This window comes from Ambystoma mexicanum, chromosome 10, assembly GCF_040938575.1.
Source record: "Ambystoma mexicanum isolate Mex_15411 chromosome 10, UKY_AmexF1_1, whole genome shotgun sequence".
Taxonomy (NCBI): Eukaryota; Metazoa; Chordata; class Amphibia; order Caudata; family Ambystomatidae; genus Ambystoma; species Ambystoma mexicanum.
The window spans coordinates 1,155,145,721-1,155,164,500 of record NC_090932.1 but is presented as its reverse complement, the minus strand read 5'-3'; the positions used below and the strand labels follow the sequence as shown (position 1 = coordinate 1,155,164,500).

General features: G+C 44.5%; 1 protein-coding gene across 4 annotated transcripts in view; it reads right to left on the bottom strand.

The window, feature by feature from the left end:
* Positions 1 to 18,780, bottom strand: part of KANSL3 (KAT8 regulatory NSL complex subunit 3) — a 1,222,374-nt gene that overhangs the window by 596,769 nt on the left and 606,825 nt on the right. For all 4 annotated transcript variants that reach the window (XM_069619075.1, XM_069619076.1, XM_069619078.1 and 1 more), the window contains one exon: positions 2,755 to 2,911. In XM_069619075.1, the coding sequence (XP_069475176.1) occupies positions 2,755 to 2,911 (157 nt within the window). The remainder of the gene's footprint in view (positions 1 to 2,754; positions 2,912 to 18,780) is intronic.

Genomic DNA, 18,780 nt, shown 5'->3' with positions numbered 1-18,780 from the left:
TCCCCAGACATCCTCCCTCTTGTCCCTACGACCGAGGCTAGGGAACAACAGGATTTGCAGAGCTGCACAGAAACACAAGCCAGCTGGAACAATTTCTTCTAACCAGATGCATTGTAAAGTTTAAGAGAACTTACCTCTTGTTGTGAAGCCTTACTTGCTCTCAGTTGAGACCAGTCTTGGTTACCTTGCAGAGTTGCTCTAGCTTTGCCCCTCACAAGCCTCCCAGCCTGTGGCCCTTCAAGTGTTGTATTTTCTACAAACATTTCTAAAAACATTGTACAAGACTTTTTACCTACCTGCAAAGAAGATCTTCAGCTCCCCTAGACATTGTGCAATTGACATTGGCTGTCCTTGCTCCCTGAAAGAATCATCTTTCCTTTGACTCTGTGCTTTATCTTTTCCTCAGGAAAGGGTTAAACTTATTTGACATTGGAAGGTTTTTTTAAAAGTACTTACCCGTTTGTGAATTATTTGTTAACCTTCATTTTATTCCTCTCTTCTATCTTTTACACCAAAATCAGTATTGCTCTAAATGTACCAGTGATAAATCAATGGCCACAATGAACTATCTATTTAAGTCACGTAAAGGTGTAGGAAGTGTCTGTGGGTCATCCCCAAAGGGTATCATCTGATTTAGAGAAACTAAGGAGTGTGTTTTGAAGTGTATTATAAGTGTTACATATATTGCTCCCTTTTGAAGTAGGCTTATATAACTGACTGAAATAAATGAATAATTGTTTTATCAAACAACCTTGAGTATAAGTGTTTATTTGAATAACTGCTACTGTGAAACTGTCACAACATTACTGCTCACATTGACCCCTCTTGAGCTAAGCCTGGCTGCTCAGCCACACTACCAACCTGTGCATTTCAGACTTATACCAAAGCTTGGGTCCCTATTGGCAGGAGGTCGAGGTCAAGGTTATTGTCGTGCACCCAAAGGGTAATGCATACAATCTTGCCTAACACGGGGCTTGGTAGAGCCCGCCAAGGTCGTGCCAGAGCGGAACAAGGAGGGAGCCAGACTACGCCATCTCACGCGCAACAGCGCAGTACATTACCTGTGTGGGCAATCTGTTGCTTGACAATTCATAGGTTAATTGTACTTTACACTAGTCTCCTCGGATTACTCAAAATCTTGCTTTTCTCTTTAGTTACCAATGAGAGCTTGGTTGATTTTGTGAAAACCCCTTGCAGGCACACTAAAGTTGGCTTCTTAGAACCCTATACCAATTTTTTCTTTTTTTTCGCTGCGTAGTCCATTAACCATTGTCACATGATTTCAATTTTTATAATTAGATCTTGTATAAAGTAATCAGACAAGTCCTCAAAAAAATGTAAGGTTATCTCAGACTAGAAAAGTTACAATGCATACTAACATGAATTGATGTTTAAATAACAAAATTGAGAGTACGTTCACACTCACCCACACCCTAGCAGCCTATCAGCCCAACAGCCCACTTTGGAACGCACTTCGGATGCGCGCGCTCCGGTGCTAAAGTAGGAAGTGATGCAGTGGAGGTGGGCGGGAAGGCGGGCAGGCAAGGAAGCGGGCGGGGGGCGGTGCCAATAGTAACTAAGGAAGAAGCAGAGAACACTCGAGTAAGCGATTGGTAGAAAGGGCTTAGACAGCAGAACAAGCCGTGGTGAAGCCGCGGCGCAATAATAGAAGCAGTGATTAAGTCCAAACAACAATTACTTGTTGAAGAGTCCAATGTAAGGCACAGCTCTGTATGCCGTGCCGCGGCAGTAAAGCGAGCTTCCTCTTGCTGGCGGCGAGATCACGGCAGGATCACAGCAGACAAGTCCTTCAGCCCAACAGCCCACTTTGGAACGCACTTCGGATGCGCGCGCACACCGGTGCTAAAGTAGGAAGTGATGCAGTGGGGGCAGGCGGGAAGGCGGGCAGGCAAGGAGGCGGGCAGGGGGCGGTGCCAATAGTAATTGTTGAAGAGTCCAATGGAAGGCACGGCTCCGTATGCCGTGTTGCGGCGGTAAAGCGAGATTCCTCTTGCTGACAGTGAGATCACGGCAGGATCACAGCAGACAAGTCATTCAGCCCAACATCCCACTTTGGAACGCACTTCGGATGTTAGATGTTCTGAAAAATACTCCTACCAGTTGCCCTCTTCTTGTGCTATACTACTTGCTCTGATCATTTTATCAGCGACTGGACACACAAGGCTTATAATAAAGAAGGGTGTCAAAGGTCCCAAGTAGAAGTCGTTTCAACAGTCAAGCACCTGGGTCCATTTCATAATCTTCTCCCCAAAACGGTTGCAGCCCTCTTCCTCAGTCTCTTATTAGTGAGATATGCATCGCTTTTCTTTAGTCTGTTCCACACTCTTGTACTTAACAGACTGAGCTCAGCATCCTGCAACATAGTACTCTTTGCAGGCTGAGGAGTTGTAGCAGATCGAGCCTGGCTTTGCTTTGCCACCCTTCAATTATACATAGAAGATAACTAAAGTGCTCTGATGCTATGCAGTGCTTTATTGCTATGGCAAATCATTGCTAAGTCAAAGACCATTGAAGCTCTCTAACTGAAGAGAATTGTAGTCCTTAACAACAGAATGGCAATGTAGCCACTGCTTTAGCAGTGTGTTTCGGCTTTGACACAACACTAAAGACAACAGTGGTATGGGAATATTGCTGGGGCCCTGCAATCAGATGCTTAAGCAGACATTGTGGGTAAGATCATCTAGGCCGCTGGAGTGTGAAGGTTATCTAAATTGAAGTAGGAGGGAAAGTTACCTTGAGACTGCTTGTTGGTGAGAACAGCCCCAGCCCGGTGCATGTGACTCTTCAACAGGTGGCTGGTATTGATCTGGTTGGACCTTTGAGCAGGAGACAGGGTGGCCATCTTTGTTTTCGGACTGGAGGCCGGGCTGCTGGAGACACTGGAGAGATCCTGAAAAGGGTAAAGTAAATGTATTTTCAACTCATGGCAGTCAGAGGCGCCCAATCTCTGCACACTGCGATCCTGGTGAATGAGGCATCAGATCATTTATAATTTACGGAGGATTTATCAGCAAAATAATGTCAGTGCATTGCAATTCCGTTACCTACCAGAGACACAATTCTATACTTTCAGCATATGAGGGTCTTGAGGCAGTGCAGCAGAGCATTTGTACCTATCACAACCGTAGGTGTGCTATCACCGTGTACAGTAATCCTGGTTTCTGAGAAATCTGCATTTTTGTACCCTGGAACACCAACAGATAAATGTGTACAATCTCACTAAATTATGATGACATTAAGGGTAGGGATTATAGTATGTACAAAGTACAAGTTCGCAAGGAGACCACTGCAAGAGTGAAGGGCAGACAAGCACACATTCATTATGCATACTGGTACGTCACACTGAATGTGAGACAGTCATTCCCATGTGCCTCAATCTGCTACAACCCAACCTATATTTAGGGGTATGGGCAAGATTATTTTTAAAGAACACAGCGGGCCAAGAGCTTTTTGGTGCAATAGTTTTAAACACTCACTGAAATTAGTATTGGAACTAATAAAAACCTATGAAATTCAGTAAAAAAAATGCTGTTAAAAGGACGTTATGGTTACAAGTAAAATCGAAAAACCCCTGAAATTCGCCAGTTATGGTAAGCTAACCAACCATAACTCACGCCACCACCGTGCACTGCTAAAACCAACACCCAGGACAAAGATGACATCACAAATATCATTGATGGCATCACTGATGACATCACATGTGCATTTACTTTTCATACAAGAGGTTGTGAATGTAATGTTGGCAAAAAAGTATCAGGGATTATCGGGAGATGTGTAATAAACTACATACTTCACACAATGTAGTGCTCTAAAGAAAAATTCCATTGCAGTGTTCTTTCTAGTACAGGAACGTACTCATACAGAAATGTAGGTATTGGCTGCAGCACACATCACAGGTGCTATATTTTTAATTTTCCAAAGTTATATAATAAAAGGGTGAATGCTTCTGTATCAGACTTTTCCGGTCTGTGAAACATGCACTTAGTAGCTCATAATGCATCACTTACTACATATTTCTACTAATATACACAAAACATAAATAGACTACAATGCATAGAAATATGGGGCTTATATATGGAGAGTAAAGTAAGAAAACAAGAGGCAATATCATTAGCAACTGTGTATAATCTACACGCACAAAAATTATTACTGTGTTTCAGGCCTGCTTCTTCCCCTATATATGTACATCATAAGATGCAATCAAATTCTAAGGAAAGTAGTGTAAGAACATGTGAGAATAGCAATATCTATAAATGTAATACCTTTTGAAAGTTAAGTTTCTGACGGTCAGTAAATAAACCCACCTTGCCTAGGTATGGCAGTGAACAAAAAAGAAGGGGCTAGACATGTGATGTCATCAATGCTATTTGTGATGTCATCTTTGATGTCCTGGGTGTTAGTCTTAGCAGTGCACGGTGATGGCGCGAGTTATGGTTGCTTAGCTTACCATAACTGGAGAATTTCAGGGGTTTTTCGGTTTTACTTGTAACCATAACGTCCTTTTAACGTTTTACTGAATTTCATAGGTTTTTAGTAGCACAACTTAACCATAACGTCCCTTTAACAAAGTTTTTTTACTGAAGTTCATAGGTTTCTAGTAGTGGCACGTAACCATAATGTAAACATCTGACTTCATTGCACACCTTCCGGAGAATGCCACATGACCATATGCTGGCGCACAGCACAGCACAGTGACGTGTCAGAGAATCCGTACACACTTAAAAATACGATCTATACCTCGTGGACAGTGTGGAAGTACATTTTTTACTGATGTAGGAACTTGCAACTTCAACATTTCCCTTGCACAGCTCCAACACCTATTCGTACTCAGCCATTAACAATGTAGTACACAGTACATACCTTTAGCAAAAGTACTATTTATCTGAAAACGACATGAGCTAAGGCCATCCCTGCTCGCCAAGAAACAGCACCACTGCTGTAATGAAGGAGCATGAGAAACAATGCCCCTACCTTACAAATAACACAAGCACAACATTTTCCCCCGTCCACCTACCCCTCCATATTACTGTTTGGTGCCTCTTTGCTCATTTCCATCCGAAACTTTCCTTCTTAGCTGTCCTTCCAAAAAAAAAGCCATCCGTAAACAAATTAAATGTTCCTTTAAGAACCTCCTTTCACAGTTTAAAAATATAAATAAAAATAAAAATCACCTAGACTCCATTTACTTTATATTTCTCAGTAAAGTACATAGACTCAATAAGATTTTCCAACATTTCCATTTGCAGTTTGTGTTATGCTAATGAGAATATAGTTCCGTTCGTCCTCCGTTTCAGGGACTGGAGTGGTGAATAAAAGGCCAGCAGGCCAAGTTATCAGCCCAATCGAAGCAAGAGTGCATAACGCGATCTCTCGATCATTACCCCCTTCCTCCCTTAAAATGGGGGATGAATGCCATTAACAATCTAGATTTCCAAAGCAGTAACCTGTGCTACTACTAAAAAAAAAAAAAAAAGTTAATCGTGAGGCACACGTTGTTCTTTTCCTATACACAAAGTATTTGTTTTCAATAAAGCAACCGCTTCAGTCGCACAGTGATTTCCAAGACGTCGGCATGAACTTCGGCCTACACCACCAAAAAAGATGTTATGTTACTCCTAATGGCCACTGCAGCGTACGGACAAATGGGTCCTGAGTGATCATCCCACAAAACAGTGACGGTTAGGCAGCCGGTCACGAGTACGTGCATCTGGCATGCAAAATATCCATCACTTGGCATTTGGAATCCATGGCAATCACAGTAAGGCAGGATGTAGCTGTTGGGAAAACGTAACAGAAAATATGTATCAATACCCAACCTTTAGCAAACAATTAAAAAAAAGACAAAAAGAACGTGGAAACTGATACACAAATCGATGTGGTCATACAAGACATTTTAAAGAAATATTAGCGTTCAACATGGGTGAATCTAGTGATAGCCTACAAACGTCGAGAATCTGCACTCTCCATAAGTAAAAAAAAATGACAACTACACAGAAAGATAGTACTTCAGTTGCATTGCCAAAATTAATGTTCTGGTAATAAAAAATTAAATCTCGTTCCGGTGTAGTCGTCAAAAGTAAACTTACACGATATTCACTGTCTCCATTGCTTCGTGAAACTCAGACAGCAATGTACTTGCACCAAAGAATCTTCTTGAACTGATATTACATGTGCCTTACAAACGTTTTGAATACATAACCTTATCAAATGGTATTTTTTGCAAACTTTCACTCCCTGCATTCTTACTGAATTTTCCCTTTCGCTCAAGGTCAAAAAATAATTGACCCTTATGGGTTCAGTCGGATGCGTGGGCCTACTGAGCTCGCAACCAAAATAGCAAAGCAAGTGACCTTCACTCAGAATGCAAATACATTCTAACTTTGCAACAACATGTCTCAATGCATTCATGTGGACTGGTACTCCCATACACTTGCAGACCCGCTGTTTCCATCAAACGGTGCAGGTGGCTGCCTCAGATTTCAAACTCTAGGACGTCAGTCTGACTGCAATATTATTTTAAATACATTGTAACACAGACACAGTAATTCTTCGCCTGTACTTAACGGACACTATATTGAGCAGCAACTCTCCAATTTACCGTATGACTTTGGTGACAAGAAAACACCACTTTTTGACTTCCTGCTGCCACATCCCATCCCAGCCTCATTAACCCTCACCTTCCGAGACAGTATTTCATAAGTTTAACAAGTGCAATGTTGTGTTTTATATGTGTTAGCGCCGATGTCCGCGTACACCAAAACCCGAATGAAAGATGGCGGGCGCAGCGAAACAATCTGACGCACTTCACGCTGTTCAACATCCACCCAGTGAACGCGTCACATGTTCGGGGACATGACGCTACGGATAAGCCAATCAGTATCTTGCCCGTGGAGCGAACAGGGAAGTGTGACCGTGGAGCGGACATAGATATCACTAATTGTTTGAGACATACTTTTTTGGTCGTTTTAAAGAAATTACTGGACGATTGGCTCCAAATTTACAAAAGCACGCTTTCGGGACCACGCTCCTGCCGCATATTTGGTGAAAATCCATCCAGCGGTTTGGGCTGAAGGCATGCGCAAAGTTTTTCCCCCATTCAGTCTATGGGAAAAAAGAAGTTTTGGGACCCCGCCTATAACTCCCCCCTGGAACAAACATTACCAAACTTTGCAAAATTCACAGTGGCCCATATACTTTTTTTGCAAAGTTTGGTGAGGATTCGTCCAGGGGGAGCGAAGTTATAAGCCGCCCAAAAAGTGCTCTTCCTATGGAAACAGCAACTTAACCATAACATGTATGTTCATATTTATGCAGGACTAATAGAACACTAAACTCTACCCACACTCAGAACATGTCTATGGTTTGTGCTTTATGTGCATCAGTTTGGTGCCAAATTTATGATTTATACCTTACACACTTCGTGCATGAATAAGGATTCTTTACTGTGTACATTTTGCTACCCGATCCCCGGACAAGCATTTGAAGGCCTCTTGTCCCCATAGAGGAGCCATGAGGGTGATAAAAAAAAAAAAAAAAAAAAAGATTTGTTCCCTCTCTGGCTCGACCTTTCAATCTATTGGCTACTCTGGGATCAGTTTTTCATTGACGACATTGGTATTTTTATTTTTATTTTTTTATTGTTGTATATTTGGTGAAAACATTACCTTCTACAACAGTATTAACCTATTTGGCATTACACAAGTACAATTAGAATATCACCAAACCAATTGCATTACATACAAAACAACCAATCACTAAGAAAGGATATACACAAATTCATAGTACTATACATTAAAAAAAAAAAAAATCTTTTCCCTACGTTTTCACAAAAAAATTCATCAAACCAGTTACAAAACATACATAGCAATCCCCAAGTAAATACACACCTTCACAAAACTTCATTTAAAAGATCTTCACCCCGAGTTGTAACTCGAGATAATTCATCACATATATGTAAAAAAATAAATTAACAAGAGCTAAAAGCAAAGACATCTGTGTACTTGTCATAAGTCTCCATAGGAAATGTCCATTCACACACGCAATTGAATAAACATGCGATTTTAAATCTATAATTCTAAACTTAGTTAGTATAGTGCAGTCAATTACCGAGTGGAAAAGTGACTCGGTGCATTTTTCGGTGCAAAGTCTACAGGATCCTAAAATGTATAGCTTGGGTAAGCAATTTAGTCTGAATTTAAGATACCATTGTCAAGCAGCTGCTGAAGGAGGTTTTTGAGCTATAATCTCAGACTTGCACTTGGACATACTGCAGATTTTGGGTATTCTACCTTTTCAGTCTTTGCAAGTCTGCAGTGTCCCACATTTTATCCCATTTCCTAATTGTATTTTTCAAAACAGACTTGAGATACCGTCTCATCAATATCTATTAATGTCAAAGTTTGAGCACCTCTTTCTAAAATGTTTACTGAAGTCATTTATATTGGCATCCATCATTTGTCTTAAATGAGGAGTCATGCAAGAGGCATCAGCCCCACATATTTTGTATATATATCGGGACAGACTCTTGTAGATGTAAATGGCCCACCAAGATTGGAAGCCCAGCTCCAATCTGATCACACTTATTGGAATATACTGAAGTATACGTAGAGCTTCCATTAAAAGTCGACCCTCTAGTATATCCAGATTCTTTCTACTATTCAAGGGCATTAGTTCTATTCCATAAATAACTGGTGTCACCTTTAACCTAAATAATTCAATGAAAGGTATTAGAGAATAAGCGCAAAAACGAGCATGAATGATTCTAATCATAGTCGTGCACATTCTTATTTTTCCTCCAATCTTTTTCAATTGTGTAAATAGGTTCTTGTTATAAAACAAAGCCCAACTCTGGTATTGGATCATTGGATCTAGTATTGGTATTTTTCTAAACTAACAATTTTAAAAGTACATATGTCCATATGTTTCAAAATTGTAAAAAACTTGAGTTATTGAAAATGGTTATACACTTCGGTCATAAAACGAATAAACATGTAAAAAAATATTAATGTTTAGATATTGCACTTTTAAATTTTAATACTATTTTAAAAACTTTTTAATCAATTCTCTACCCTGCAAAATGACAGTTAGGAAATGCAATGAAAATAGATGTTTCATTAAATTTTACAAGTTTTCTTGATTTTGATTAATTTGGTTTCCCAATTTTGCCTAGCTTTATACTTGTTGGCCAATATCACCATTATGAACGATACTCTTGTCTTTATCGCACATTTGTTATAAGAGCAGTTTCTTTCTAGCTTTTCTGCCCTTTGCAATTTGTTTTTTTTGCAGGGCACACTTAGAACACTCCACATACTAGCCCCTCTTCTTTTCCTCTACTTGCTTACTCTTGCCTTTTTTCTCCCTTTCTTTGTTTCTTGCCCTCCACTTCTTTCTCGCCCTGGTTTGTTACGGAGTCATTGGTGCACCCCTAGGTCTCTGTTAAGCAAGATTGTATGCAATAACCTGTGGGAGACTGCACCAGACTGGTCCTCTTGGCAATAGTTAACCCAACCTTTGATATAAGCATGTACTCTGCAAGTTGGTAGAGTGACTGAGCAACCAAGCTGATCTCAGGAGGGTTCAATGTGAGCTGTAGGGTTGCAACAGAGTTTCACAATGACAAGTATCCAATTAACACTTACACTCAAGGTTTCTTGATTAAACAATATTTATTAGTTTAACAGTCAGTTTGAATAAGCCTTCTTTAGAAGGGAGCAAATATGTAACACTTAAATATACGTCAAAATACACACTCTCGGTTTTAATAAATCAGTAGATACCCTTTTGGGATGGCACACATACACTTCCTACACCCCGAAGTGACTTAAATAACTAGGACACTGTGGACATTGATATATCACTGGTACATTTAGAGCAATACTGAGTTTGGTGTCAAAAGGAAAAGGTTAGGTAAGGAAACAATGGTTAACGTTTCTCAAACAGGTAAGCACTTTTGAACCCCCAATACAATGCAATTAACCCTTTCCCAGCTATACTAGTAAAGAATGTATTATTTTTTTGGAGGGACAGATCAAAACACAGAGTCAGAGGATAGAAGAGTCTTCAAGGAGCCAGAACAGCACGTGTCCATTGAGCAAAACATAGGGTCCTGAGGCACTTCTTGAAGGTAAGTAAAAAGTCTTGCAAAATGTTAGAGAGCTTTGTAGAAAATGAAATCATTGTCAGGCCACAAGCTGGGAGGCTTGTGATGGTCAAAGCTGCAAGCAACTCTGCAAAAGTCAGTAAATACAAGTTTCAATTTAGGAAAGTTCCCCTTGGTTTACAGTACCTTAGGTCTGAAGAAATTGGTTCCAGCTGGCTTCTGTTCCTGTTGCAGTATGGCAGATCCTGATGTTCCTGGGCCTCAATTATGGGTGATTAGAAGGTCGCCGGCAGCAATGGGCAAACGTACATCAGCGGCACTTTGCGGTTTCAGCTTCTCGCAAATAGAAACACCACGAACCTTGTAGACTTTCCTTGCTTTGGGGGTCCAGCACTCTGTTGAGGTGGCTCAGGCTTGGTCAGCCCTGCTTCGAGGGAGTCCGGAGGATCTTCCTGGAGCTCGGGTCTGGCTTAAAAACAACACACTCGATTCTGGTGTTCCTGTCCTCTGGCACTCGGGTCCTGCAGCAGCAATGGAAGTACAGCCAGCAGAGAGAGGGTTTCCAGTCGAGTTCGTCTTGGGGTCGATTGGTCCCACCAACCCAAGGGGAGAAGTCATCCTTTGCAGGTCTTCCCAGTCGAGGCGAATTCTGAGCTTAATCACTGCAGCAGGGCTTCCGGGCAAACCAACGGTTTAGGAGTTGCAGCAATCTCATCTTCCAAGTTCTTCTTCAGATTCCTTCGGCCAGTGGTTGACTCAGCCTTCCTTGCAAAAGACCTTCCCTTTTATGCCAATTCATTCACAGCCTAGCTGTCCTCCAAGGACAGCCAGCCAGCCAGCCAATCAGCTCTGAATGCATTCCCTTAACCAAGGAGACTAAGCACAGGGAGTTCAGGCACCTCCCTTGCTTCCTGCCCTGCTTCAGCAGTGAACCCCGCCAAACACAAAATGAACAAAGGGACCAAACCTGGTTTGGTGTGCAGAGTAAATCTCAAGAAGAACCTTTCCAACAAGAAATGGTGAAAAAAGAAGACTGGGGCCATTTTGAAAGAATGGGCACTCATGGGTGCTATACCGCAGCTGCAATTGCAACCCGTAGTAAAAACACACAAATGGTAGGAAAAAGTAAACCACTGCCACCAGCCATTAACTGTAGAAAGGGTAACATAAAAATGTTACATGAGAAAGTAGACAAGGGGGGGGGGGGATACCAAGTAACACGTTCAGCACTCTATGGAAGATAGTGTGTGCTGGGTCAACACAGTTACAAAAGGTAAGTAAAGTCAATTTCAGTTTACTGCTCTTGGAAACAGTAGTTTAACAGAGAGAAGGTATGTAAACCTTTGGGAAATCTGAAATACTGCCCTGTGCCACTGCACCGACGGTGCTGTGTGTCACAATGTAACAATATGATGCCTATGGAGTTTGTCAGACTCCAAAACTAAAAGAAACACAGTGTTCAAATTAAAGAAAAATACATGAGTGGGAAAAAGGTCTCACTTTTTCCAGGATAAAAATTAAAAATCCTAGTCCAGCAAAAGAGCAGGGGGTCTCTAAGGTGGGAGGAATTAAACACTGAAATGAAAATTCTCCCCAACAGTCTCTAGTCCTTATAAGAACTATTTTCTTATTCTTCCCTGAGAGACTGAAATATAATTCCAAGGCATAAACCCTCAGTAGGTACATCTACTTTTTCCCCATCTTGTTTAACCAAATTTTGCCTGACAAATTCCAGTTTGAGGCCTCTTCAGAGATGTAAATTCCCATTTGCATCTTTGAGAGACCCTGAGTGTTAGGGGAGTTTTCCTAAAGTCCTACTGGTAATAAGACTTTAGTAAGCTAACCCAGAGGTTTGTAGAACTCCAACTCTTAGTATCAGTCTGTACTAACACAGGACCTTGGTAGTGTGGCAGAGCAGTCGGGCTTATCTTAAGAGAAAGATGTGAGCTGCAAGTAAGTACACTGAACCTTAGATAGACATGCACATCAAAGAAACTCTTACAGTTATAATGTATATAAAATTATAATATATATACACACATACGGACACCAGAATCACTTTAAATACATAATACGTTTACAATAGAACACTTTGGAATACTTGAGAATACATTTCAAAGGACATTTTCACTTTTGTGTTTGTTCGCTGTTACATTTGTAGCAACGTTAGAAAGGGCAGAGACTCCTCCCCACTTCCTGCCTGCCCAGACACTCTGGAGCTTAGGCGGGGATACCCACGGGTTCCCGCCAAAGCCAAAACACAAAAAACTGACCTCCCCCTCACAGAGTGGTAGAAGAAGTGCTAACAAAGAACAACCGCACTAGTCATGTTGAAAAAAGGGAGGCCCTATTGTGCACTACCCTGGCTATGGACATAGACTGCGGTATACAAATGACAATAGTTGGTAGTACACGTCCACTGCCACCAGCCATAACTAGGAGATTGTCTATGTGACAAAAAGTCACAGGAGTAGAGAGAAGGAGGATACTAGATATCCATTTGGCACTCCACTGAAGGTGGTGTGCGCCAATCTCTCAGACTATAGAGTTTTGGGAGAAATACTAAGTATCTAAGAAGACAATGCATTACTTACCGTAAAAGCATTTCTGATGGTTGTATCTGCTTAGATTCACATGCTGTGCATAGGTCCGACATCCAGTGGTCACTGCGGAGTATTGCATTTTGTTTTTCGTAGTCGAAAAGGGGACGTCGACAAGGCGTGTCTGAAACACTATCCCTATAGTGACGTGCGTTGTACCCACAATCCCTCACGGGTCGAGGTCCCTCTGTATTTTTCTGCCCTGAGGGAGCCTTCTAGACGTGATATAAAAGGAAGTCTATGTTCCTTCCATCCGAGCGGGGAGGAAGGGTGGGCGCATGTGAATCTAAGCAGATACAACCATCAGAAATGCTTTTACGGTAAGTAATGCATTGTCTTCTGATGTTTGTTAATCTGCTTAGAATCACATGCTGTGCATAGACTAGCGAGCAGTACCCGGAGTTGGCGGTGGGTTATGAGAAGGAACAGTAGAGAAAAGATGTCTTAATACTGCCTGTCCCACCTGGGAGTCAGATCTCGAGTGTGCATCTAGACAGTAGTGTTTTGTAAAGGTGTGCACAGAACTCCAGGTAGCCGCTTTGCAGATGGACTCGAGGGGAACATTTGCAATGAATGCTATGGACGCCCCCGTGCCTCGAGTAGAGTGTGCTCTTGGCTTAAAGGGCAGTTCTCTCTTAGCAAGAGTATAGCAGAGAGTGATGCATTGAACAATCCATCTAGAAATAGTGGACTTTGAAACTGCATCCCCTTCTCTTCCTGCTGCCACCGAGAAGAAGAACTGATTAGTCTTCCTCAGTGGTCTGGTTCTTTCCATGTAGAACATGACCGCTCTGCGCACATCTAGTGTGTGCAGACTTTTTTCTCCCAAGTTGGAAGGATTTTGAAAGAACGTTGGTAGTTCTATAGACTGGTTTACGTGGAATTTCGAGATGAATTTCGGTGCAAACCTTGGGTGCGTGCGTAGAACCACCTTATCTCTGTGAACTGTAACAAAGGGGTCTAGAACAGAAAGAGCCTGTAGTTCACTTACTCTCCTGATGGAGGTGATAGCTATTTGAAAAGCAGTCTTAAGAGTGAGGTCTTTAAGAGATGCTTTGTGCATGGGTTCAAATGGTGAGCCCATGAGTCTGGTAAGTACCACGTTAAGGTCCCATCCGGGAGCTGGGTCAGCTATCGGGGGGTGTATTCTCTTTACTCCCTCCATGAAGGCCTTTATAACAGGGATCTTCCACCACAACACTTTGAGTTGGGAAGTGGTGTATGCAGAAAGTGCCGCTAGGTGGACTTTAATGGAATTGAACACTAGACCGGAATCCAATAAATGGGTCAGGTATAGAACAATATGTGTGGGAAAGCAGTCAATCGGGTTGATGCTCTTTCCTCTGCACCAGATGACAAATCTCTTCCACTTGCTAGAATAGCAGTGGCGAGTGTTAGCTTTTCTGGCTTCCCTGAGGATGTCCATGCATCTCTGCAGGAGCTGTAGATGTCCAAATTCTATGATCTCAGGAGCCAGGCTGCTAAGTTCATGTTCTGGGGGCATGGATGCAGAGTCCTGCCCTTGTCTTGTGACAGCATGTTGTACGGGCAGGGGAGTTTCACTGGGGGAGATAGAGACATCTCCATCAAGTGAGCGAACCATGGCTGTCTGGCCCACATTGGGGCCACCAGTATCATGGTCACTTGTTCCTGGTGCATCTTGTGCACCACCTTGTTGAGAAGGGGAGTCGGGGGAAAAGCGTAAACAAATTTCCCTGACCATTGAATCGACAGACCATTTCCCTTGGATTGGTTCTGGGGGTACCTGGAGGCGTAACTTTGGCATTTTGAGTTCTTCAGGGTTGCGAACAGGTCTATTTCTGGGAATCCCCATTGCGTGAAGACGTCGAAGACGATGTCTTCGTGCAGTCGCCATTCGTACTCTTCGGGCAGGGGGAAATCTCTGCTGAGTTTGTCTGCCAGCAGATTGAGTTCCCCTGGTACATGTTGTGACAGTAGGAACATGTTTTGTTTGAGAGCCCACTTCCATATATTTTGGGCCAGTTTGGACAGTCCTGGAGAGTGGGTGTCCCCCTGCTTGTTGATGTAGTACATGGCTGTGGTGCTGTCTGTAAGGACCATCACTGTTTTGCCTTGTAGGTGTTCCTGGAAGGCTTTTAGCGCCTTGAACACAGCTAGTAGCTCCAGTAGATTTATGTGTTTGGATGCTACGTTCGGAGTCCACACTCCGTGAGCAGTCTGATGGGATAGGTGAGCCCCCCATCCTGTGAGGGATGCGTCTGTGGCAAAGGGTTTCCCTCTTACCAGGTTTTCCTTTGTCCACCACCGTAGCAAGAGAACTAAGGCCTGCGAGACCACCACTAGATCGTCCCATAGTCCGCTGGCCTGACACCACTGACTGTTGAGCCACTCTTGCATTGGGCGCATGCGCAGGCGCGCGTGAGGTACCAAATAAATACACAACGCCATCATTCCTAGCAAGCGCATTGCTTTGCGTACCGTCACCTCTCGACCGGCCACATATTGAGGGATCTGAAACAGCATGTTTTGGACCCTCTCGTTGGAGGGGAAGACAAGGTCGTCCTTTGTTTGAATTAGAGCCCCTAGGAATTGTTTGATCTGGCTGGGGTCTAGGCTGGACTTCTTTTCGTTGATGGAGAAGCCCAGCTGGAACAAAAGGTCTACAGTCTTTTGGGTATTGGAGAAGCATGTTTCGTAAGAATCCCCAGTTATGAGCCAGTCGTCAAGGTAAGGGTAAACTGGGATGGACAACCTGCGCAGGTGGGCCGCTGCCACTGCCAGTACCTTCGTGAATACCCTTGGTGCAGATGCTATGCCGAAGGGTAGCACTCTGAACTGGTAGTGTTTGCCCTCTATCATGAACCGGAGGTATTTTCTGTGCGCTGGCAACATTAAAATATGAAAGTATGCATCTTTCATGTCTAGTGTTGTCATGTAATCTCCTTGTGATAGCAGGTTGATCACTTCCTGTAAGGTCACCATACGAAACTTCTGGGGTTTGACAAACTTGTTCGCTGGGCGCAGATCTAATACAGGGCGCATGGTTAGATCCTTTTTGGGTACAAGGAAGTACACTGAATAAATACCTTCCGTTACCTGAGATAGAGGCACGACTTCTATGGCTCCTTTTTCCAGCAGTTGGTCTACTTCTTGGAGAAGGATGGCAAGGTGTTCTGGTGTCATGCGTCGTCCCCTCGGCGGTCTGTATGTTGGGGAACCGTTGAATTCGATGCAGTATCCATGGGCTACGGTGGAAAGTACCCAGCGGTCTGACGTTATTCCCTCCCATGCTGGAAGAAAGGATGTTAGCCGGCCCCTGACCGGTGTTGCATGGGAGGGGACGGGAATCTTCGCGTCACTTGGTGTTGTTGGGGGCTTGGGAGCCTCTGGGGGTGGACCCCCGACCTCTCCCTTTGCCACGGCGCTGGCCTCTTTGGCAGTACTGCCCACTATTGGTCTGGTAATTGGTGGCAGGGTACTGTTGCTGCTGATTCTCTTGTTGGCGTTGGCCACAAAAAAAGCATTTGTTGCCATAGCCGCGTCTGGTAGTGGGTTTAGAGATCTGGTAAAGAGTTTTGATAGTATCGAACTCTTTTTTTTAGCCATCTCCAGAGCCTCATCCACCGCTTTCCCGAAGAGGTTTGAGTCTTCAATAGGTTTATTTATTAAAGACGCCTGTGTCTCCGGTTTGAACCCCGAGTTACGCAGCCATACATGGCGTTTTAGGAGTATTCCCTGAACCAGGGAACGTCCCGCTGTCTCTGCAGCATCCAGAGAGTTCTTCACAATGCTCTGGTTGACCTGGGTTCCTTCGCCAATAGTTGATAGCAGGCGTGTCCGTTAGCAGTTCCGGCGCTTCTTCGGCGTCTTTTCGCAGTTTGGCCCACTGCGCGTCCGCGTAGCTAGCTAGCAAGGAATTGTTGTTCGCAATTCTTGCAGAAAAGGCAGCCGAGGATGTGACTCTCTTTCCAAGGGCATATCATCTCTTGCCCTCCTTGTCAGGTGGTGCCTCGCTGGTGGACAGCGGCACCCCTGCCCTCTTCCTTGTATTAGTTACTACAAGGGAGTCGGGAATAGAATGTCCCCCGATGTACAGCGGGTCTGAGGGTGAAGGAGTGAAAAGTTTTTCAATTCTTGGATTAACTCCTCTGATTAGTGCGGGCGTGGATAGCGAAGGGATGATTCTTCTCTTCACTGAAGCGAGGCGGGGAATGGTCTGGCTGACCGGGGGTTTCTCCTTAATTACTCTTTCCACAAAGTCTATTTCAGGAGAGATCTCCCCAGTGTCCAGTTCGAAATGTGCTGCTGCTCTGCGCAACAGGGCATTGAATGTGGGCTGATCGTCTATGGGAGACGTGTTCCTAACAGGTGAATTGTCAGGAGGATTTAGGTTCAGGACATCAGTGTCCGAATATACTGATGGGGATTGCCAGGGATGTGAAGGCCCTTCTTCTGGATTTTCTCCGAAGCCTTCTCCTACCATGTCTGGGCTGTCTTCCAGACCTTCCTCCTGGTTCTGTCCCTCTTCATCGTCCACAAATTCATCCTCCTCCTCCAAGTATTGCTCCTCACCAGTGAGGTCATACACATTATGGAAATCTGAGGCTGTGTCCTGCTGGGAAGGGTTGAATAATCTCGTATATTTAGCCCTGGGGTCCTCCTGAGGCCCTTCTCTTGTTCTCTTGGGAGTGGGAGGGTTCTGGGTCTTCATAAACCTCTCCATCCTCTCCATGCAGAGATGGAGCCTTTCCATGGTCTCATGGGGTACCCCTGAGCAGTCTAGCGGGTGAAAATTAGTGTATTCCGCCTGAAAACGGCTCGACCTCTCCCATAACGTTGAGGAAAGTGTCCCGTCGCCATCAGAAAAGCCTTCCGGTGTGCTGGGGGTCCCCCCGACTGAAGGGGGTAGTCCCTGTCTTTCTTCGGGCCTTTTTGGCGTGTCTTTCGACCTTTGCGTAGCGCTCGACGTGTCTTTCGGCGTACGCTTCTGGGCGTCGGCTACAACGATCCTCGCCAAGCTCTCTGGGACTAGTTTGTCAGCGGAGGGCTGTGGTTTCGACGTTACGGGTGTCGATCGTTCTACGGCGGCGTGCGCTCTCTGCTGGTGCGCGCCGGCCGATGGTTTGGGGGCGGCGCCCTTATTTGCCGAAAGCCCAGTCGCTGGTCGTGGCTGCGGTTGCGAGAGGGGCTTCGAACCTGAACGGTCCGAGGAGGCCGCCGGTGGAACCTGCGTCTCCTTGGGCGCTGATGCTTTCTTCGTCTTCGACGAAGAAGAGCCGTGGGTTGTGTGCTTATGGGTGGTATCGTGTGCGTCAGTGTCGCCGGGGTGTTCATCCCCATAAGCAGGGCGTGAGCCAAGCCCGTCGGGGCCGGGGACAGACGACGAAGAGCGCGAGCGCTCTTTAGAGGGGTCTACGACTTCCGTAGCGGAGGTCGTGTTATCACGTTCCTCGTCACTGTCGGTGGTAGCAGCGGCGGGTGAGGAATCGGCCTTCGACATAGCGTAGGCCGCCCACCTCTTGACCCTACGGTCTTTTAGAGTCTTTGGCTTAAGAAGCCGACAAGCCGTGCAACCCTCCTCCTTGTGATCGAGGGGCAAGCAGCGGTTACACCGTGAATGCTTGTCCTTCCAAGTGAACTTGCCCTTGCAATGCGGGCAAAACCTAAAGGGTGTACTCTCCATAGCTGAGGCAGTAAATCGTGATAACGACCCCAAGGGAAAGGAAGGGGAAAGGGAAAGGCATTCTCAGAAAGGAAACAGATGTCCCACGACCCCACTCTCCCTACTGTATTTGGCCTGCGAGGCCAGGCCACGTGTTCGGCAACGCCGAAGGATCTCCTCCGCTCGTCCCCTCCGTCGAAGATCTTGCTCGGCGGAGAAACAGCTTCACAACTGCGTCGAGGGAGGGATCTATGTGTATATATTAATAAGAAAACGACCAAAGGTCGAGGAGATGAAATCTGCAATGTCTCTCGAGGAGCTCCGCGTAAAGGCGACCAGTAGCTGGGCGGAAAAAAACAATCTGAGGGACCTCGATGCGTGAGGGATTGTGGGTACAACGCACGTCACTATAG